Source organism: Melopsittacus undulatus, chromosome 1 (genome assembly GCF_012275295.1).
Source record: "Melopsittacus undulatus isolate bMelUnd1 chromosome 1, bMelUnd1.mat.Z, whole genome shotgun sequence".
NCBI lineage: Eukaryota > Metazoa > Chordata > Aves > Psittaciformes > Psittaculidae > Melopsittacus > Melopsittacus undulatus.
Window position 1 is genome coordinate 61,483,610 of NC_047527.1, and position 22,510 is coordinate 61,506,119.

At 40.8% G+C, this 22,510-nt stretch overlaps 1 protein-coding gene across 4 annotated transcripts in view; it reads left to right on the plus strand.

Moving 5' to 3' along the window:
* The window catches only part of CARMIL1 (capping protein regulator and myosin 1 linker 1), a 192,903-nt gene that overhangs the window by 57,244 nt on the left and 113,149 nt on the right, over nucleotides 1–22,510 (plus strand). For 2 of the 4 annotated variants that reach the window (XM_034074622.1, XM_034074623.1), the window contains exon 3: nucleotides 20,041–20,091. In XM_034074622.1, coding sequence (XP_033930513.1) covers nucleotides 20,041–20,091 — 51 coding nt within the window. Of the gene's footprint in view, nucleotides 1–1,258; nucleotides 1,343–5,684; nucleotides 5,750–20,040; nucleotides 20,092–22,510 lie in introns of those variants that run through there. The other 2 variants (XM_034074628.1, XM_034074627.1) reach the window with 2 other exon arrangements.

Here is a 22,510-nt window from a genome sequence, read left to right on the forward strand (position 1 = left end):
ATTGTTGCTGATGAAAATTGAGAAGTTAATATTACATGACCCAAGGCAAACAGCTGCAAAACAAGCCCATTCCTGAAGTTTTCCGTCTGAGCAGATGCCTCCATTCAGACAAAACTTCAAATAGCTGTGACTCATGGCCACCAAATACAAGTGTTTTGTTGTTCCTCAGGGTACAAAGCAATTTCTTTTATGTTTTGAGCAGTGAGTCATGGCTGAAAAACATGTCGGTGGTACTTCTAAAGGTAAATTGGAAACGGTAATGTGGACAGTATCTGAAATTCATGCACCATTAGTTACTTGTGGTGTGGGACTTCGGTTTGGTGTTGCGGCTGTGCTCAGAAAATACGACCAAGTGGTTCATAAGGTTTATTCTGCTGGTGTGTCTGACCTCCTCTGGAGTCACTGGTGACAACTGTGAGTTTCCACGGTTTGGTACTGGTTATAGACAGATAAGAATGTTGATGCTTCCAGTTTCATTAGAGATGAGGTATGGGATTGTGCAATGCGGTGGTAATTCCTGGACTGATTCACCGTGCTCTCCTGTTGTGCACGTATCAGGATTTACAAAACATGCAGGCTGCTGTTGCTTCCAGTTGACTCCTTAGCTGCATCGACAGTGCTCTGCTGTGCAGCCTTGTGGTGTGTTCCCCTCTCGGTCAGACTAGCTCAGCCTCTGTGCCATCAGTTGGTGTCCTTGAGGTCTTCTTGTTGCATTTAAGGTAAAACTGAAGTGCATTGCCTTTACTGTGAGCTAACCTGAGAACAGTGTCATGAAATTACAGATGTTTTTAAAATAGAAAAAGCTATTAGCTTGGCAGTTAGGAAGAGGGTGTCAGCACTTTGTCTAGTGCAGTAGCTGTGGATATGGGAGGGAAGCATTGTTCTTGCCTGCTGTTCCAGGTGAGAACACTTCTGCCTGTGTGTGGTTAGCAGCAGATTCTTTCAAGCTACTTTGCCCGTCTGCAGGTCTGAAGTTGTTTCTTCCTGTACTGGAGGAAGTTTTATGTTCTGGGATAGGTATTCTGGCTGCACACATGTGACTGCCGCTCTGCTACACTCAGGACCAGAGGTGAGTAGGGCATGTCAGCTGTGAATGGGGTTTCTCTGAGTTTGGTAGCATCTAGATGCAAAGGTATGGAGATTTGCACAGCTGATGCCAAGTCAGGGGTGGAAAAGCGTAGGTGATAGCTGTCATGTCTCTGTAAATTCTCCCTTGCAGGGGATAGAGGGCAGGTAGCTCTTCTTTCTGAGGGCAGCAGGCATCCAACAAGCAGAAGGACTGAAGCTGCCTGGCCTCTGGAGTGCAAGTATTTCACGGTTCGTAGGGCAGCTGGGCAGATGAGTAAGTTCCCTGGTGTGTTCTTCCTCACAGGCATGGATTTGATACTGTGGAGAGTGTGGACTGCAGCTGACTTCCCCAGTGACTCTGCTTGTCTGCTGATGGTGTTGTAGATGGAAGATAAATTGCTCATCATTGCAGTCTGACAACTGCCTAGAGAGCAGAATAGGATTAATTCCTGAAGCTCTTCTTTAACTATTTAATTTACCTGGGTGGATGTTCACTACTGAATTTCTAATTCCTTTACGGGAATGAGTAGTAATATAATTGTATCTCGTTCCTTTCATGTATGCTTAGCATCCTAAGTAACACAGCTAGTATATTGTTATTTATCTCTCCTGGGGAAAAACCTAGCTTGTTAAAATAAGCTGATAATGCAGTCTTACACCATTTGGTAGAGGCTGTTGCCTTGAGCTATGGCTTATTTCATTAACCAGTCATAAAAACTGTGCAGTTTTCCATCTTTGCTCTTCATCGAGTATATTACCATTTGTATTATGTATCTACAGTTTGTTCAGGGCACAGGGGTATTTGTAGGGTATTTGTATTTCTGGTGTATTTATACAAGGCTGCTTTCTCATGATTGCAGGCTGGAGTTGGGTCTTAATGCATGTGTTGATGGACAGCTGCTGTGTAATTAAGTAAGAAAATGCCCTATTCATTCGGCAGGGAGGTTTGCTTACCTTGTATTGTGCCATTCAATTACCTATTGAGGTGTTACCCTGTGAATGTGCTGTAATAACAACAGGCTGCTGGAAAAGCAGGTAGCAAAACAACAGCCTGAAATAAAATACTTTCTGGAGGTGTCTCCCGGGTGGTTAATAGATAATTCCTGAGCTTTTAGCTGTAGAATGTCTACTCTGAGCTCCAGCCAGATTACAAAACATGTTTTGTCTGGCGATAGTATGGAACAGTGAGCCAAAGGGTTATGAACAGTTAAAAAAATCCGTTCTGACAGGGTTCACGTCCTTGTTTAGAAAAGCTGTTAAGAGGGGGTGAAGGAGGTAGGATTTCTCCTGGGTGTCCAAGGCAGGAGTTGGATAGTCAGGTAAAAGCAGACTTTGAGGTATGTATTTGTTGTTTCAAACCCACATTCCTCCAGTGCTTTTTGTTTTTCTACTGATTCAGTATTGTTTGGAGAAAGCTGCTTAGCCACTCGACTTAGTATAGCCACAGCCTTCCGGGAGGGAGAAGGCTTGGGCCATGGGGTCCTGGGACAGGGGATGGGAGTCTGTGGGCACCACGGGCTAGGAGCAGGTCTGAGCGGAAGCAGGCAAGGACCCAGCAATGAACTTGGGAGCTCAAAGGGGAGCGCTGGCAAGGACTGGAGTGCAGCCCAAATGTGCAGACTCCAAACAGTGGCACTGCAGCCACCTTTGCTGCTCTTATTAAAATTGTAAGTGGTGCTTTGTGAACGTATAAAAAAGAGACCTTGGAGAATGGCATGTGTTAAAATGTCTGGGTTTAAGTTATTATTTATTGGGTATTTTTGTGAAGATGGGAGTCAGTTATTTGTTTGGCTGTCTCTGCTTTATTTGGGACCTTGAAAGGGAAAACTCTTATAAAATGAAACTTTATTCCTGCTTACAGTTCTGGGACAGATGCTGTATGTTGTCATGCTCTCATTGGAAAGCAAACGTAAATATAGCTACAGCAGTGTTAAATGCTGTGACTAACCTAAGATGCTCTGTAACATACTGTTTAAGATTTTATGCTGCCAAGCATGTTATCTTCCACTGAAAAGAACATTTGCTACAAATTTATTTTAGTACTCTGCAAGGGGTTGCTAAGCATATTTGACAAATGGATTTCTACCTTCAGTATTGTGAAGAATTTTGGAAGAAAACCGTGATAATGTTTTCTGTTCCTTTAGTATCGAAGAAGTCCTGTGGAAAAAAATGACCATGTATCCTTTCTGTGTGTCTTATCAGTCCACTGTATGCATGTATTTATGTATTTCTATGAGTACACCCTCTTCCGCTCCCCCCTCCCATCATTTAGTTCTCTTCTAATTGCTGATTACTTTAGAAGAAAGAATACTGTGTCAGGTCTTGCGTTGTCATGTTTTTCCCCTTTTGTTTCACCAGCTGTAGAGCTAATCTATACTTCTTGTATTAGTAGAGGTTTTTTCCTCTTTTCCTCTAGGCAGACACAATGTTTTCCATGGTGCTGTGGAGGCTACTATGTAGATGACTTCTGCTTTTTAATGTGCAAGCAAAACGAACTCTTTGTGGGCATAGTCAAGCATAAGGGGTTTGTTTTAGGTTTTTTTCCTATTATGGTTTATTTTCTTTTTTTAAATAGCATGAACCTTTTAGAAAACCACCTTTAGTATGAATGTGCTTATCTTGGCTGATGTGATAGCTAAATGGAAACTGAAGGGCTCTTTGGAAACCCACTTGTGTGTCTGTGGAGAGCAGGAGTGTCAGGATTACAGCCAACTTGACCAAAATTACATGCTGTATGTATGTTAGAGCATATGAGCAAAGCATGCTACCAAGTTAACTTGCCCAGGCTGGAGCCTGATTTTACAGTAGACTCATTTCTTTGCTTCAGTTTTCCTGAGTTTGCTTTCTAATTCTGTGAGTTAACATCTCAATACGCATGGGAGGGCATTTTCTTTGGACCCTGCAGTGAATTATTCTGAACTGTGTAGAAGCCCTTGCAGTGAGAGGAGTTGAATGTCTCATCTATCCTGCTAATGGGTTTTTCACTGTGTATTTTTGCACCTATTTGGAGCAGTGATACTAGTTTCCAAGTACTGATCAAGCTCTTTGAGTGCGCCCATGAGCAGTTAGGCAACATGTCTGAGTCGCTTCCTTTTTCCCAAGAGTGGGCAAGAACTGGCTGGGTAAGTGCTCACTCCTGTGTGAAAGTTAACTCTTGAACTGAAATTCAAAGCTCAGGCTGTGAGTACTCTGAATAGATCCCTGATAAATGAGAATGAGGGGGTGCTAGCTATTAAAGAAGGGATGCCACATACTAGCACAGTTTCTGGAGACATGGATTTCAGTCTGGTGCTTCTGAAATGTTGAGCGTAAATTCATGCAGCATTTCCATCTTTCAGCAGCATTGCACTGCAGCATTGCCATCTTTCATCTACTGTAGAAAGCGGTGAGGGGTTTTAATTTATTTATTTGAGGTTGATCTATCCAAATGGCACTGATTGTTCTAGTGTGGTGGTTAAACAAGAAAATGAACCCTCGTGTGTGGGCTTGTTACTGTGCTACTTGGTGCCTCAGTGATCTGCCCTTCCAGCTTCCAGCATCTGTTTTGCCTTCAGGGACCTCCACCATACTTGTGCCCCTGGAACCTGGAGCAGCTTTCCTGGGTTTATCAGCAGAAGCATCTCCAAATGAGGCATCTGTGTCTGGGTAGGATGCTTGGGGGGGAACTGCCAAGTGGTAATTACTAGAGTGGAGGTCTGCCAGGGCTCAGTCTGTATACCTAAATCACAGAATGACTCAAAGTCATCCAGCTGTGGTGCATCACCAGCTTGTTTAGATGTTTAATTACATTGCCCTTCTGCTGCTGCTCTTTCCTACAATAATAACACCCCTGACTGGGTTGGTGGCATGGCTATGGCTGTGCATGACTGCGTGGGGTGCTAGAGAACTGATTTGGTGTGCATGGACATGTTAGCTCTGTTCCTGGATGAGCGACCTGAGCAGCTGTGTGGTGTTGCAGTTGTCATGCACAGTGATGGAACTGGGGGAAGATCAGGCTCAGCCACTTGGGAATAGCCCTGTGGTTATACTGGATTAGTTGTAGTATGCAGCTGCATCCTAAGACCACATTTTGGCACGTGCGCGGAGGCTTTGCACTTCTAATTGATTTCCCTCACTCTCTTTCCTGTTTTCTCCAAGTGTGACCTAGAACATGGAGTGCAACTGATGCAGTGCTCCTGTCACTGCAAGCAGTTTTATGTATTATTACAGGGTATGAATCCCTTTTCAACTGGGGGATTTTTCACCTTGATTTGAGTGATCTAGATTTCCTGTTGCTTATCAATATTTTAGTGGATGCAGCAGATCTTGGAAGAGAGCAGTTCATACACATAAGCAAGGAAGAAAGAGGAGGTGGGTTCTGGTGCTGGTGGATCATCTTCAAATGTGCCTGCATGACTGTGTGGTTAGAAAAAAAGGCACCATGTACTTGTGTGACTGTTGTAAAGCTTCATGTCTTCTTCCTCAGTATCCCCAATTGTGTGCAACTGTTGCCTCTTCCCCTGACACCTTCCATCATCTTTACTTAATAACTAGGGTAAGACGCAGATGACTGCTCAACTCCAGACTTTTCATTTTTATGTGTGTTACAGATTTGCTGACTATATTTTGATAACAGAATTGACTTCTGAAGCTGTACCAGAAACGTACCAGTTCTGGGTAAGATAGAGGATGCTATCTCTGGGTGAGATATCACTAACTGTCTTTTTTGTTTGTTTTTTTTTTTTTAGAGACATTAACTTTTAAGCCTTCTTCTTTCCTTCGTAGTTTTTGGAGAGCCTCATTTGTTCTTCCAAAAGATTTCTCTCTTCTTTAGTAATTATCAAATTAAATACAAAAGGAAACAATATGGTTTTGTTGTTTCTTTAAAATTGTTGGTTACCTTGTATTTGTAGTCTCTCTGTATTTATTTGTTACAGTGAAACAAAAAGTAATACTTGAATCAGTGCTCCATTACAAAAGCAGTGCTGAATTTGAGTGTGCATTGCAAGGGATGGTATTCTGAACTAATAATCTGGAATAAAAAAGCACCGTTTTGTTTAAAATGTGGTTCTGCATCCACCTATACATTTGCTGCTGAAAAGGGTATGTTTATAACATCAGATTGGAATTGGAGAAGCAAAACACATCTCATGGTGTAAAAGTGACCTGGAAAGAAACATTTTCATACAGTTTTATGTTGTCACTGTTTTTCATGCATTACACGCATGGCTGAGACATTCTTTTGTCTTGTTGGTTTCAGAAGCTTCCTGGCTTTTCTCTTAGAATTATTTAGTGTCCCAGATCTGCCAATTATGAGCTGCTCAAGCTGTGGGCACAAGAGCAGAGGGGTGAACCTCCAGGCAGAAACACGGTGCAACACTGAAGCAGCTGCAGACAAAAGGGCAGGCTGCGCATTTGGCAACATTAGACTTGAGTGCACTGAGTTTGAAATGTAGGCATATGAAAGGTGACAAATTTAGCCCAGGGTAAACTTGTCTTTGGGAAAGAACTCAGTCCCTAGTAAGTGTCAGGTGTTCACAGCTTTTAAATCAGGACAGCTTGACTTGCACAGATTAACCCTTTTGTGAACCCCATTCTTGGTCTTGCAACTCATATACATTTGGGTTTCTCTGATCATGTTACCTGTTTCCACTTGAGGGAAACCAAAACTGGGTAAAATGTTGAAGGTATGGTGTGTTTCTTCTGGATTTCCAGGCTTGTGGTGTCCCAGAATAAACCGTGGCTCTGAAGAACATGCTGAACACCTGAGAATCATGGCCACAGCTACTCTAGGTATATATGAATTCAGTAGCCAGACACAGCTTGCATCAGTTGCATGTCAGGACGCATAGAGTGTGTCAAGCATGTTGGCTTGCCAAGTATGAGCAGAGAAGCTATCATTTGTAGGCAGCAGAGAAGCCAGATGCATTTGACTTGCAGTGTATAAGTGCAATCTTAATCTTCTAGAGCCACAATTGAAGAGGTTGGTCAGCTTTAACCTAATTTTCTTCTTCCATATTCTTCTTCAGTATCTGCATATTGTCAATAAGTAGCAGCTTCAGATACTATAAATAAAAATCACTGTCCTTACCAGTGAAGGTTTGTGTAGGATGTTGCAGTCTTTGAACTGGTCATGCAGCCTTCTGGAAGCAAAAATGTGGCAAAGAATGAAAATGGAACTAGAAGCCTGTGGTCTGCAGGCTTTGACCCCTTTGAAGGGAGCATTACTGAGTACCAGTGTTTCCAGACAGCTGTGATTCATTCAGCGTGTGTTTGCAGTGACATGATCATTACAACCAGGGTCAGATCATAAACTGTAAATCTTGAAGAGGAGGAGAAGCTTGTGTTTTCCTAGCTAATTTACTGGGATTCAGAAACTCCATAGAATTGGTTGGTTTGCGCCATGAGTGGGTCAATGATGTACTTTGAAAGTTCTTGCAGATTTCCATGTGGCTCCAGGGAAAGTGAAACTGCCCTTCTCCACTGTTGGATGTTTTAAAGCAAAATTCTTCAGGCTTTTTATTAGGAACCACAACAGACACTCAGCTACTGAAACTGCTTTGAGGGATCAGACTGAGGAGCTGAAGTTACAGGTCCTGTGCTGATACTGTGGATTTAAAACACTGGTACTTGGCATCTTTTCCTGAAAGAGTTATACCTACTTGCTTCTGTCACATGCATTTTTAAATTAGGGCCTTAATCACATGTTGGTATGGTAATAGCTTCTAGGCTGGGAGCAGCCTCATTAAAATGTACTGTATGATCATGATTATGTGATCATTTGAAGTGAAAAGCCAGTTAAATGCATTGGGTAGTGAGCACCCTTGCTTTTTTAAGCTTGAGCAGAAAAATCGTGTCTCCTGGAGCTTTTACTTAGCATGGAGAAGATATCAAGAGAGCATCTCATTGTTTCCGTCTCCCTTGACTGCTACTTTAGGAGAAATCTGTACCTGAGGACAGAGAATATCTTAATTTCTGATCTAATTTATGACCAAGGGGGAAGTGTCCCTTTCAGAATTGGTGAGAGTTCTACAATGTGCCTGAATTCAAAAAGTCATAATTCCACTACAGGCATGTTGATGTGGATGCTTTAGTCTCCTTGTCCTCATTTCTTGGTGCACTTGCTGTGTGAGAAATGCTGGTAGCGTAGGCAGATTGAGTGATCACAGGACACTGACAAAGAAGAAATGGAAGATAAAATAAGGCTGGGGGGGGTGTTGTTTTAGTGTGTCAGTTGAGGTGGGAGGTTTTGATGGCTGTGCTTTACTGACATTAATGCTCTCATCTGAATAATAAAGTTAATAATCCAATAATATGAATGTCTGTGTGTGGGCAGAGTTCATATCTTCAATGTATCTGACGTTCTGTCGGGTGCAGTTTTCTCCAAACCTGCTAAGAAGACCGTGATCATTCATTTATGGTGTTTTGGGGAGCTTATCCGTGAAATTCAGAAACTTTACTGTGATTTCCCCTTCGCTCTCCAAAGTTCTAATTTTACTTGTACAAAACTTCTGCGTTGATGGAAGTATCAACACTCAACAAAAGAAAACATATTTAGAACTTTAAGCAACAAAAGATCTTGACAAGAGATGGTAAACAAGAAGTGTGCTGAAAAGTTGTGATGATGCACATTGATCAGCCATTTAGGCAATACAATTGAAAGGTTATTTTCCTTTCTGACTGGTCAGAGAAGACCAGCAAAATTGGCTGAATCCAGGTGCATTTAAGTAGTTGATGGGTGATGTATAACTCCAGCAATAGTTAATGTTATTGTGAACTTAATTAGGCTAAGGATGATAACCACATTAGAAACAAATTTAGCTGAACTGGTGTGTGTCCTTTAATACCATACTTTAAAACTGGTATAAACTTATAATTGCAATTGTAAGCCTGTCTCTTACAAACTAAACTTTCGGCTTGATTGTCCTTTAACCAAACTAAAACTTCACTTGTGAGGACTTGCACTACCTAAACTAAGTATTACAGTTCCACCTGAAGCTAATAGGTGACAAGGAAAGGCAATAGTAGCAACTGTGTGAGGTCCACCCTGGAAACTCAATATTTGTAGTAGTTTTTTAAAGGATAAGCACTTGTACATTATTGTGAAACATAGTTACCAACATTTGGGTTTGGTTTTGTAGTAAAAAAACCCCATTCACCAACATTATGAATCAAAGAAACCACAGCTTAAAAAAGAAATAACAGCAAAACAGCAATACTTCTTTGAGATTGTTCAGGACAATTTTAGCATGGGTTTTGTCTCACATTGGTTTTGAAGCTGCGATGATAACATGGTGAGTTTAAAGTTGTGTTTAAGGGTCACTCTGTAGTAGGATGAAGGCCTTTAGAGTTTTGTTTTTCTTAGGAATTGCCTACCTTATGACCATAATAGAGACAAAAATTGTGTTTGTAAACACCATGTGTCAGAGCCGAAAAGGTAAAGCTTTGCAAAGATAGAACATGAAAAATTTTGTTTATGGTATGTTGAATTTCAGCAGAAGGTTACTCAGCTTTATTAAAAGCAGTGTTTCTCCAGTGGTAGGAAAGCAAGCGGGTTTTCAGCCATGCTGTTGAATAGGAAGAGATAATAGGCCGTGGGGGTACTGTGCTTAAAGGCACTCTGCTGCTTAAACTTTTGTCTATATTAATTTTTCTCTCTGTTTTCATCATTAGTGGAGCTGTGTTGTTGGCAAGAGCATGGTGGTGCCTGGAAAAACAGGAGCCTGGGGGAATGGGAGTGCTATAAAATGTGTCTGTGCTAAAGTCAGGATACCTTCTGACTTAGAGTATTCAAGGAAGCCTTAAATTTCCGTGAAAACAGGGTTAACTTACAGTAGCATGGAGCTCAGTTCATCCTGAAAGACCTGCCCATGGGATGGAGAAGTTGTTATGCACTTAGCTCACCTGGAGCACCGTGTTCCTGTGCCTCTGCTGCTGCTGGTAGCTGGGTTACATTGCTGCTAAGCTGAGCTAGGTTTGTTGAGATAGAAGAGGCTGCCTTTGACTGTCCTGGGCTCGTCTGGTCGTTCAGTGCTAGTGGCATGTGGGGCTTAGGCCTATAGGGAAGGTAGTCTCACCACAGTGCAAACTGCTTCTGAGCTAGGTGGGTGCTCACCTTTCCTTCTTATCTGTGGTCCTTTACCAGCTTTTCCTCTGTTAGAAATACTTTTAAAAATAAAACACTCAATTACAGTTTTTGAATCTGTGTTCTGTCTACCCAGAATGATTTTTAAGGTGGTTGCTGGAGATTGAAGCCTGGCTTGCAGAAGGCAGGTCTGTCAGCTCCTGAGGTTGGGGCATTGTGCTGCCAGCTCCCAGAGGCTACTCCAGCTTTTCAGGCTGGCCAGCACTGCTGCTCCATGAGCTCCCAGCAAAAAACTCTGGAGAGCAGGTTGGTGTGGTCAGCAGAAGAGCTTAAGCAGTTCCAGAATAAGCAGGGTAAGGCTGAGAGGAACCAATGGCTTGGCTGGCTGAAGAACAAGGCAGAGAGCTGCCCGCAAATCTACCATCTGAAGAGAGCAAAGGATGTTCTCAGGGTTGCTTTCTTTTCTGGCTGACTGTACTGCCATAGCAAAAATTAAGACAAATTGAAGACTTCATAGGTTGTAGCTCTAGGTAAAATGATAAAGCCCAGAAGATCTAGTTTACTTTTGTAGCTTGCACTAGCAAGCTGGGTCATTTGCTCAGGTTTGCAGTAGTGAGTAACCTTTTAGAAGCTCTCTTCTCTGAGACGTCTGCGTTCTGAAATGATCAATGATTAAGCAACATCAAGCATGTAGCTCAGTTCTTATGAAACCAAAATTCACCCACAGAATTGTTCTGAGAAACAGTTTGACTTGGAAGACCTTTGCATCAGTATCTCATGAAGGCTTTTTGGAGAATCTAGCTGTTTTCTTCCCAGTTTTTCAGAGGCAAAGGTAGTTTACAAACCACTGGAGTCTCCTTTACAGCTGGGAGCTGACTCTTCACTGACTGCTGTGTAACAAGTGTTAACAGTTATACTTAGCTCCTAAGTTTGAAGAGCAGAATTATTTGTTATTTTGCATTAAGTGCATTGTAGTTTCTGGTTTGTTTGTTTGTTTGTTTGTTTTTTTAGTGTGGTTTCTGGCATTTTGGAAAGTTTAGTTTCCACTTGGCTGTTAGAAATTGATGTTCTCAGGTAAATAGGGATATTTCATTATCACATATTTTGTCATTTTAGTATACTATTGAAGAAAGTTGTACAAGTAAAGCACAGGCAATGTTAGTGTGATATGTTTAAATAAGAATCTACAAAACCAGAAAGTATTAAAATAATGAACAGCATTATGTAATTGACATCATATGACTTTTAAAACCCAGCACAAACAGTAATAACCCTCCATCGGGGTTACTTTGTGGTTTTTGCTGAGTGCATGCAGTTTGTCCTCCTTAGGCAGACAATACTGTGTGTGTGTTGGGAGTGGGGTGAAACTGCAAGTGTTTGGTTGGTGTTTTTTTTTTTTTTTTGCAGGATGTTGGAAGCAAAATTGCTTTCCTGGAATGTGGCAATTCCTGAATTTCTGTCTGAGGGGAAGTCAGATGCAATCAGCTGTGTCAATGCCCAAAGCTGGCTTGGCCTCTGGGTTTTCTGCTTGCTAGATACAGAGTGGGAGCAGGGACTTAGGATTTAGCATGTGGTGCAGAATTTCATAAGAAAGAAATCTGTCCAGCATTATGTACCTATGTGTTGGGGGTGAGGACATTGTTCATGCCTTGGTTATTTAGCCACCCTGGCTGTAAAAGTGCCGACAAAGAAGCTTTGTGTGTTTCCCTGGGTGTCAGCACTGAGTAAGCCAACAGAGGACATCTCAGTCATCTTCAGCTCCCACCACTTAAATGGTAAAGTATGGGAGCTATGGGAAAGCTCCGTAAAGAAAGTGACCTCCCTTTCACTGCCCATTGCATGCAGAGATGGCAGTGAGCAGTGAAAGAGAGATCTCTTCCAGTCCTGCCTTCTTGTGCAGGGAGAGGGGTGATCAGTTTGTTCTCCTTCCTATTTCTGAAAGGTGTTTCAGAGCTCTGAAAGAAAGGATTTCTTTAGCAGAGGAGAAACGTGGTACAATAATAATAAAATAGCTGCAGAAGAGATAGTCTTACAAAATGTGAAACAGTATAACAAAGAATTCCAAATCTGGGGGCTGGGAGTATAGCAGTGGCTGGTTGCAGCACTTAAGCACCATTCCTGTCTTGAAAGACTGATAGTCTTAAGATGTCAAAATACAAAAAGATGAAGACCTGCAGCATATCTCAGGTGATTAAAAATGGAGTGGCTGTCACAGTTATGTTAATTCTAGCAGGTACTATGTATTTTGAAGATGATAGAGATAGAAAAAGGGTTCTGTTGGGAAGCAAAAAAAGTAAGAGGAAATAAGAGTGCACCTGAGGACTGCAGTGAGGCTTCTGGAGTGATGTAGAGGAGCAGATCTTAAGTAATCCCCTCCAGACCTAATGGGGAAGAGGGTTTTGTCATGCACCTGTAGCAGCGGTTTCTTTGGGAAGGAGTTGCCTTAGTCTGAAGGTTTTCATAACTCTATAGTCATCAATTTGGTTTTGTGTTTGAATGTGTTTGTGCCACGGAGAGGACAAAAAGGACTTAATTCTACAGATTTCTTAGGCCAGCGTCTTTCTCTGGCCCTTAGAGCTCTTGGGGCTGTCCAAGGTCAATGTTATTGAAACTGTGGTTTGTGGCATTGTGTACAGAGCAGAACTGTTTTACTATGTTTATGTATTTTATTTTAGTATTAAGTGGAGCTGAGTGCATTGCACTTTACTAATTAAATCTCCATTTAATTGTTGATAACTAAAAGCAAATACAAATGGTTGTAGGAGAGTTTTGTATAAAACACTTCCATGATGGACAAATGGCCTTTCTTCTGTCCCTGAAGGTTTTGTTTTGTTTCCTGATCTTTAAAATTCTGCATGATGGTTGTGTGTGACATACATACAAAGAGAGCAACTCCGTCACCAAGGAACAGTGTGAAATGTTTAATCTGGCATTTCTAAGTGATGAAATTAAAGACGATAAGAATAAAAGCACTGCAATAGCAAAATCTATTTCCAGCTGCTTCTGCATAGAAACAGCGTCATACGCAGCACACCAAAATGCTTTCAGTTTTACCTACTGTCCGTAAACCTAAGGAAAGAGGCTCTGTGTAGAAAGAGGAAAGATATGCAGATGTTTCTTATTGCTCACACCAGGGATAGACTGTGGGAGAGCTTTTCTAAAGGGTGCCTGTATGTTCTGTTTTTATGATGGAGAGAAGTAATGCAAGAGCATAAAAAAAATATTGCACAGAAAAAGCTAGAGCCCGGGGCCTTTTGAATTACAAGTCAAGAGAAGGCTTTAAAACTCTTATTTAACTCAGTATTGGGGGGCTAGAGCATCATAAAAGGCTGGTATGTGGGGAAGGTATCCTGCTGTGGCCCATCGTAACCTGAATTGAGACAGTGAATCTGTAATGGTTGTATACAGAGGAGAATGAAAATGGGAAAAAATCTGAAATAAAGGTGTATTAGCACTAATGTGCTAGTGACCTATTTATGTTTAATATAGGTACAGAGAAGGAACAACTCCTTTGGGGTTATATACTCATTGATGAGTTACAAATGAATGTATGCAGTTGAGCCAGCATCCCTTCTGCTCCCTTTCTTCACCCCAGCTGGAGTCAGTGTGCTGCGTCCATTGCCACACAGAACACTTTGTATCTGTGAAATGCATCTGCTCTGTTTCCTATTTTCATGACTAAGAGCAGGCTTAACTAATATGGTAGTTAGGTCTTCTGGTATTTAGTGTTTTACCACTGCGGTGTTTTGTTGTTGGGAATTGTGTGGTGGGAAGAAGATCAGCAAGGAAGTTTTGCAGTCTGCAGGGTGTTGTCTTGGCTTAAGTGTTCTGTGTTGGACATCTTGCACAATGCCGTGAAAATCTGTTCTGTGACAGACTGGTTGGAAGAACAAGGAAGCCCCATGCACATCTGGCTGCCCCTCTGCAAGTAGCTCTGCGGTTAATAGAAAGGATAGGATATGATATGCAATTCTTGAGTGTAAAGTCTGTGAATCAGGGGAGTCCCAGTATGCACCACTGGTGACCACATCACAGTCTACTTCAGGTGATGGGCTGGCAGTTGAGCTGTCCATGGCTCCTGTTGCTGCCATTGATGGTGTCCGGCCAAAGGTGAACCCCTGTCTCTGCATCTTCTGAAATCCCACCTTTACTGGAATAGCTGGGTCATTTTGCACATTGTAGATAGGGCTATAACAAGTATTTATATTAATTTGTGCTCCAGGTGTTAAAGCAGCACAATTTGAGTCATGCATCCATTACAAACTGTTTGCAGGGCTAGGATCCTTCCTGAAGGTGGTAGTGGTAGTGTTGTTGTACCTGTTGGAGGAGCTGACAAACAAACTTAGCTTAATCAGGAGATTTTGGTTTAATTTGCTGATAAACCTCCAAACTATGTTGTTTTCCCCTGTACTCCAAAATTAAGAGCTGTTTACTCCAAGCTTCTCTTCAGGCTTGGCTACTTCATTTTGCCCTTTTGCTTTAGACAGATTTCTTGGCTTGTCCATGCCTTGTTTTTTGTCAGTTTTAAACTGAGGATGTTTTTTTCCTTAACTTATCTTCCAGGGAGGACTCTGAAGTAGAAACTGCTCTGCATATTGGAGCAAGTCTTCAATAGCTAAATAAGCTTCTTTTAAAAGGACGCTTTCTAACTTAGACTGAAAGGGAAATCTGAACTAAGCACCTCCGTTGTGCCATCTTGTGGTGTCCCCTGTCTTGTTCGGTAAACTCTTCTCTTTAAACACAGCAGATTTGTTGCCAGCAGTTCTGATATCTGGCCACACTTTGTTGTAAAATCCCATTGCAACTAAAAGCTGTTCCCCATACCATCCTTTGCCATCCAGAAAATATGGAAATTGGTGGCCCATAACAGGTTAGTCTTGAGTTTTTAATGGAATACAACAGTGGTAAGGACCAGTGGAATGAAAACCTGTGCTCTGCAGAGTGTGCCCATGGGAAGGTGGAGAGCAGGCACTCTGTCCATGGCTCCAGCAAGGAGACCTTGTTGTGGAAGCTGTGATTGACTTCAGGAATGATCAGAGAGAAACATGCAACAGAGCAGTTCTTCATGGGAATGGCTGAGGTTGTTACTTGCACTGCAAGTAACGATCTCAAGAGTTGATGTAGAGGGAGAACAATGGCTTCACTTGCTGCTGAGGATTTGCTCTGGGGTGTATTTTGCATAGGTCTTTGGCTGGCCACACAGGCACCAGCGACTTGGGCAAGCCTGGGAATGTGTTCAACTTGGCTGTCAGTTCAGGGACAGAGAAATTCTGGTTTTTGTGTGTGAAAGCCAGGAGCTGAATTGCATTAACCCTTTCACAGAGCATCTTCCCCAGCTGCACAAGACTGCTGTAGTATTGGTAGGTAAATAAGTAATCATTTGAACAGGAGTGAGTAAGCTTTGTCAATGATTTTATCATAGGTGGCATCTTAAAAGTAGCCAAGAGCAAATGTTCAAAGTCAGATTCCACCTCTGATGACTGAGAGGGCTGTGCATGAAGGAGGTGGTGCTGCAGGGTCTTTGGTTAGGGCTGAACTGGGCTCCTTTGCTGGTGTTAGCGCTTTGCAGAGAAACTCTCCATATTCCAAGTGATACCACCATTTCAGAAGCAGCATACGTGTTCATGTTGTGCCTAAGCTAATTAGCCCTCTAAAAAGACCTCCAGGATGTCATCTGTCCTCTTTGTGTAGGGAGCTCAGTGCTTTTAACAGAGACCGCCTCACTTGAAACCAGCTCTAATACCTCTAACATGTTGCTGAAAGGGGCCTTTTATCTAATCGAACTCCAGTTGCTTCAGGATGGAGCATTTACAACATCAGACGTGATGTGGTAGATGAACGGTCGATCCTATAGGAACTGAGGGAGACTAGATGCTCTAACAGGTATTGATTCATCCCTATTTTAACAAAACAAAAACTATTAGTGCTGCTGCTTTACCTCACGTTATTATGTGTACATTAAGATATTGAATCAGTAGTAGTAATGGAAAGGCATCTAGTAAGTGGTGAAACTTAAAAAAAAATCTTATATTTGGGATAATAATGGTAATGAACAATGATAAAAATAGGGATGGTATAACTTAAGTGGTATATAAAGAAAAGCAACTGTATTCTGGGCTTCAAGGATTTCTCAATATGATGGATATCTAAATAAGAAAACACATCACAAATGCTTCTTTCCTTAAGTAAATTGTAATGGAAAAGACCAAAGCAGTTTTGAGACTGACAAAATTGTAAATGCTGTGGGGAAAAGAAGCTGTGGTGGAAGGAAGAGATAAGAGAGTGTACTTTAAGGAGTAAAACTGCAATAGTTGATCAAAGAAATACTAGGGTATTTTTTAATATCTGTGTCAATCAGTTCCAGCAACAAAAACCAGTAGAAGGAAGTTTCAAAATATCTGTGTTTGTGAGTGGAGCAAGCATCACACAGTTTTCCAAGGCCCATGAAGTGCTGAGGTGGTCTCATTTTGTTTTATGTTTGATCATGAAGCCATGTACGGTCACTGTGTTTTCCAGAGGTCTCTGTTCCTGGGCAAAAAAAGGTAGTAGTAACTTTTAAAGTATGTTTTTAATTTGCTTGTGAATTTGAAACCACTTTAAATATAGATGAGGTGTCTTGAGTTGCTGTGGTCTGTCTGGCAAAACAGATGCAATTAGCGCAGAGCTGTGTTGCTCTAATGATCTTCCCCAGAATGACTGCCAGGTAGGGTGGCTGCATTAACCCTGTCAATTTAACTTACAGTTAATGGGTACTAAGGCTAGGATTTGAGAATAAATCACGAAAAGCATCTATGTTTATGTTTTGTTGCTATACTCACTGAGGATCTGTGTTCAAATTAATTTTATTTTCTGAAACAAATTACTTATTCTGGTAAATAGAAGAAATAGAGGATGACCTTGTAGGCCACGAGTCTCTGGAGAAATAATTTGCAGGGTATGTTTCTGGTGAATGTTTCCAAATTACTTTCCAAATATTAACTTGTTCCATGTGCACTATGAGCAGTGTAGGGAGCATTACGGGATTTGAATTGATAAAAATGTAAAGAAATCATCAACTTGGGTATCTGTGTGTGAGTAGGAGTCATTTAACATTCAGATGATAATCCTGTTTTGTGCTTGAAAAAAGGCAGAGTAGGAAGAGACAGTAAAGCTCCTGTAAACTAAATATCATTCTCTTTCATTGTGCCTTCCATGGAGCAGCAGTTGGGTTGTGTATAAAACTGGCTCGGATGTGCTTGTTGCCTTCACATCAGTCACTTGCAAACCTTTTGGCTTACAGGTGTGTTAAAGAGTGAACCCACCCCCGAGTCTCTTTCTTTACCCTGCCCTTATCTTTTTATGGGATCTTTTCACTTTATTAATGATGGACTACTACTTGTGACCAAACAAGATGGTTGTGGAATGGGGCTGCAACTTGTTGAGCTGATCAAATGATCATTTTCTTATCGGAAGACAAGGTGGGTTATAAACTGTGCTGAGCTCATTCCTGATGGTTGTGAGCAAGGGAGTGCTTTGTTCAGAGTTGTCCTGGAATAGGGATCTGCACCTCTGTGTCTCTGGTTTTCAAAGGGACTTTGACCATGGTGCTCCTACTGTATACTCCAGGTTCCCCAAGAGCAGAGCAAATATAATGGTAGCAGAATCTTCTCTTCTAGCCTGACAACTGCTGGAGAGTAACTGGTGGCTACTTTTGCTTTTTAGTGTCTCTGTATGAAGAGATTAAAATCTCCAGGAAATCTAGTATCTGCCTATTCATAAAACCCAGCCCTCCAGGATACTTCTGAAAGCCCTAGACAATTATGCAATTAAGCACATACTTGTTATTCATGTCAGAGGAATGCACAGAGACCTAAAGTTTCCTTCACAAAAATAGCTCAGTGTTTAAAGAGGGGACTTGAATTCTGAGTGTGAAAACACCTCCTGTGCTGTGTGCCTTTGGCGCCAGCATCGTATTTCACACGGGAAGGAATAGAGTGATCTGTTTAAGTCGGCTATAATATATATTCCATTGTCCTTGCAAGTACTAACAACCTATTGACAGAGACGTGGGTGAGCTGGTATCTTGATAGCCATTATTTGTTTATGCACCGCAGCCTTATCGGGAAAGAGGAGGTCACTGGAAATTGTTCGTGTTTCCCAGCTTATCCAACAAGTCTCAAGTTAATTTGAGGTAGAGGCTACTGTGTTCTTGAATGTGAACAAATGCAGGGATGTTAAAATGCAGATGTCACTTAAAAAAATTAAAAAGATTGAAAAGAAATAATGAGAGAGCAGTAAATTAAAGCTGGTCCTGTCAAAGGGTGCAATGCACGCTCATGGGTTTTTGCGGCTAAAATTGTGATTGCCAGCCCTTCTCTTGGCCAGTTCTGCCAGTGTAAAATAAGAAAACAAATAAATAATATAGTCTTGCTGCTGTTAAAATGGGACATTAATTTTGCAGTAATAGTTGGCCTTTAGTTGAACTTAGGTGAAAATCAGACTCTTGCTTGTTTGTGACAGTCTCAACTGTGAAAATGGTAGAAACCTCAGTGTTACTGGGTTACAGGGCTCAGGCATTTTGTACCATCTTATTGCTCAAGAGTAATTTCTTTAGTGGCTAAGTGGGGAGTATCATCTTACAGCAGTACTTTGTATGTAAATGTGTTTTCTTAAGGTACATGGGTAGTTCAGCTGTGTTGGTTTCAGCAAGATCACTTTAGGAGCACTGGTACATCTCCCAGGAGAATATACACTGACATGTGCTCTGTTGGAACATCCTTTCCCAACCTAATTGTGTTAAAGCCTTCTGGTTACCTGGTTTGTGTTTAAATTTGTTGTTTGGACTGCTCATGTGTACTGTAATCATGTTAAAGGGACCCTGTCAGTGCTTATAAAGTGACTTGAACCCATATATGCAGGCAAATGTCTTATAACAGGACTGTGACATGATATTCCTGTAACCAGCTGTCCCAGTGTGGTGACACACACAAACACTGATCTTTCTAATATTGTAGGTCACTACATAGAAGGTGAATATGGCAAGCAGCTCTTCAAAAGCTATCTCACTTCTGCACCTGAGATGTGCTGACCAGAACCAGATATTTACCTTGGATACTTAGCAAGCAGAACTTGTTTCAGGAGGTCCCAGCTCCGTACATGCTCTGGCGCTTTGACCCGGATGTTCAAATTAATTCTGCTTATTTTTTTCTGTGTGGAAAAAGGTGTAGCCAATAGTAGCTAGTTCTGTAGGCAGGTCAATCAAAAGTAATGTTGGAGTTTTGCAGAACGAGTCATCCCTTTGTAAACCTGTGAGTGGGATGTGCCACGGGAGTGTGGAGTGGTACTTTTGTGTGTCATTATATTTTGATTAACAGTAACTTCCAGAATATTTGTTTTTTTGTGTTTTCTCCCAAAGTCACTGGTCTCACTGATTCCATTGTGTTTCTTTGTCGTTTTCCTGGAGAAGAAATTCAGATGGTGTTAGTGAGAAATCTGTGTATTGTTACTCTAGAAATGCACCAAGTATGTCCAATAGAAAACGTTTGTTTATGGGCTCTGTATTACTAACAATATCATGTTTATCTTGCATATTTTTGTTATATTTCAGTACCTCATGTTTTCCTGGTAGGACTTTTTATCCTTCCTTCATTTTTAAATGTCATTACGATTTCTATAAGATGTTCTTGAGAGCTTGATTAAACAAATTTTTGCAGTTCATTGCTGTCCTAACTAGCTGTTAGCTGATCAGATTGCAGCAGTCTCTTCACTATGCTCTACTGGATCTGAGCCCAGTTTTCTTCCCCTCAGTGTATGACAACAAAGGGAGTCAACACTCACTCTGCTAGAGGCCTTTTCTTTTTGGTTTCAGAATTTTCCTGGAAATACTTCTTACTAATTCTGTTCTTTTGTTTGTTTTTTTTTGTCAACAGGTGTTGGCATCATGCCGGGCGTTTCTTTTAACATCTCGGATTCCCACCAAGGTAAAGTTACCGTGTTTCTATAAATATTCTAATTTTTTTAGATACAAATGTAACTTACATAAACTTTGAATATTTTAGTTATACTTGTTCACCTATTTAAAAAAAGAAAGAGAAATATACATTGCATGGTGTTGTGTTAGAACGGTGCTTCTGTTAGTGTCATCTTAAATGGGTTTGTCAACATATACATATGCACACACTGTTCCAGAGGAAGTTTAACTTCTAGAAATGCAGGTAAGTGAAGAATTATGTTGGAAACACCAACTTGAAGAATTGTGAGGTGAGACTGATGGTCTTTCTAGTGGAACGGTTTATGTGCAAACAGACCGATGGTGTTATTCCCTCCAGAGCCTGTAGTATCAAAAAGGAATATATTTGATTTGGAGACAGAAATGGTGTTGATTTTTATTAGATTCTGCTGTTTTCTGATTATTTCTGTTCATTTTGAAAAGCATCTTGCCAACCTGCCTTGCCACTGCCAGTGAATTACTTTTTCTATTCCTGTGACAATTTGTAATGATTGTTGTAGCAGAGGAAGGTAATTTCCACATGAATGAAAATGACTGATATGGAAGAACATCTCCTGTCCAGCTTTGAATCAGTGAATGGGAATTTGGTACATGTTCTATTTTGTTGTGTTTTACATGTGTGCACATGGGGGGTGTGTGTGTATATACTTTATAGAAATACAAAAGTATATGCCTTATAGGAAAAAAACACCCAAACCAGAATTGATAAATGGAATGACTGATACCAGATTTTCAGTTATGGTCACTGATAAATGTGACTATCCTTACCTATAATTTGAGGATATAAACAGATAGGTAGGATGACTCCAGCTTGCATTTCTGCTGAGATTTATTTCCCTCACTTGATCACTCTGACCCTGTAGCACAGATGTCTCCAGTTGGCTGTCAGTTGGCTTTTGGATCACTTCTGTTTTCAGCCAGGTTGTTTTAAGACAGTGTTTGTTGACTGGCTGCATGGAACCAAAGAGCCAGTTGGTGAACAGCTTGAACACAAATGCAGTGGCGGGATGATGGACAGGTGGTGATGGTGATCCTGTTAAATAATAGCAAAGCTATTATAATTAATCAAAAAACTTTTGAAGGCCAGGACTTGGAGTACTAAGGAATAGCTGTGCTTCTAGTTTAGCATTACAGACTCCTCTCAAAACTCCTTTCATTAAATGGATTTACATAGTTGAAAAACTCATTTCTGTTTTCATGGAAATCAAGAATGTGTACCCTGTACAAACGAAAGTGACTTTAGTGCTAACAGATAGAAGAAAGGCAATCAGAAGAAAGTGCCTGCTCATAATGTATGTTCAAAATTAAACTTTGTATATCTAAACAATTATTAGAATGTTTGAAAATTAATTTCTTTCCTAGCAGGGTTAGTGAAACTTACTGAGTTTTCTAATGTCTGTAGGATTTTTCAAACACTGCTCAGAAGTTTTCTGAGCCCAAGAACTTTCAATACAGGCAGTAACTACTAGCAAGTCAGTTCAGAACATGCAGCAAAGATAATTCATTCCTCCAAGGACTTCTCACAAAATCGAGTATGCTAAGGGATGGCCAGTTCTGAGTGGCTATTAATGCTACATCTAATTCCAGGCTTCACTTTTCTTTAAACAATACTATTGAGATACATCTACTAAACAAGGATCAAAGTTAAAAGGTATAAAGTTGATTAACTATAATATCAACTCACATGATTTTCCTTGAAGCAAGGATATTAAAATGACCACTTCCTAACTTTACACTTGGGTCCAATCAGTCATTTCCACTGATTTAGATGGGTTGCTAGGAAAGGAAGTACAGTATTTAAAGCTTGCTAATTCTTGCTACAGCCTATTTTAAACATAGTTGCCACAGTAGTGTATGCTGGGTGTCACCAAGCCAACAGATAAGTGTGTGAAATATTTGTAGGAGTGTATTTCAGGTTTGTGAACATATTTCTAGTGCCAGCTTTCGTGAAGTTTTGCTTGAAAAAAAGTTGGAAACTGTGAAGTTAGCTATCATGGTAACTGAAGGGTCCCTAGAAGAGAGGCACTCATAGCCTTTAAGAGGATTAAAAAAAAAATTGTATGATTTTAGGTATTAAATGACTTTATGCTTTTTATAACCTTGTAAAAATAAGTTCATAGTTTGAGGTAGATGATATTTAAAATGTGTTCTGTAGTTTTTCTGCAACACAAGGACCATAAATCCATGTTTTTAAGTAGAAAAATGAAGCAAAGGTGAACTATAGAAATGTTGCCATGTTTCCTGCTATTTGTTAATTCTAGTCAAGAAGATTTTTTGCAGATTGAATTCTTGAGTTTGAATCTGTGTATGCTTTTGTTAGGCATAGAAAAGTATTCTGATTGCGTGTACATATGTATATGTTTGCACATGCACATTACATTAACAAAAGC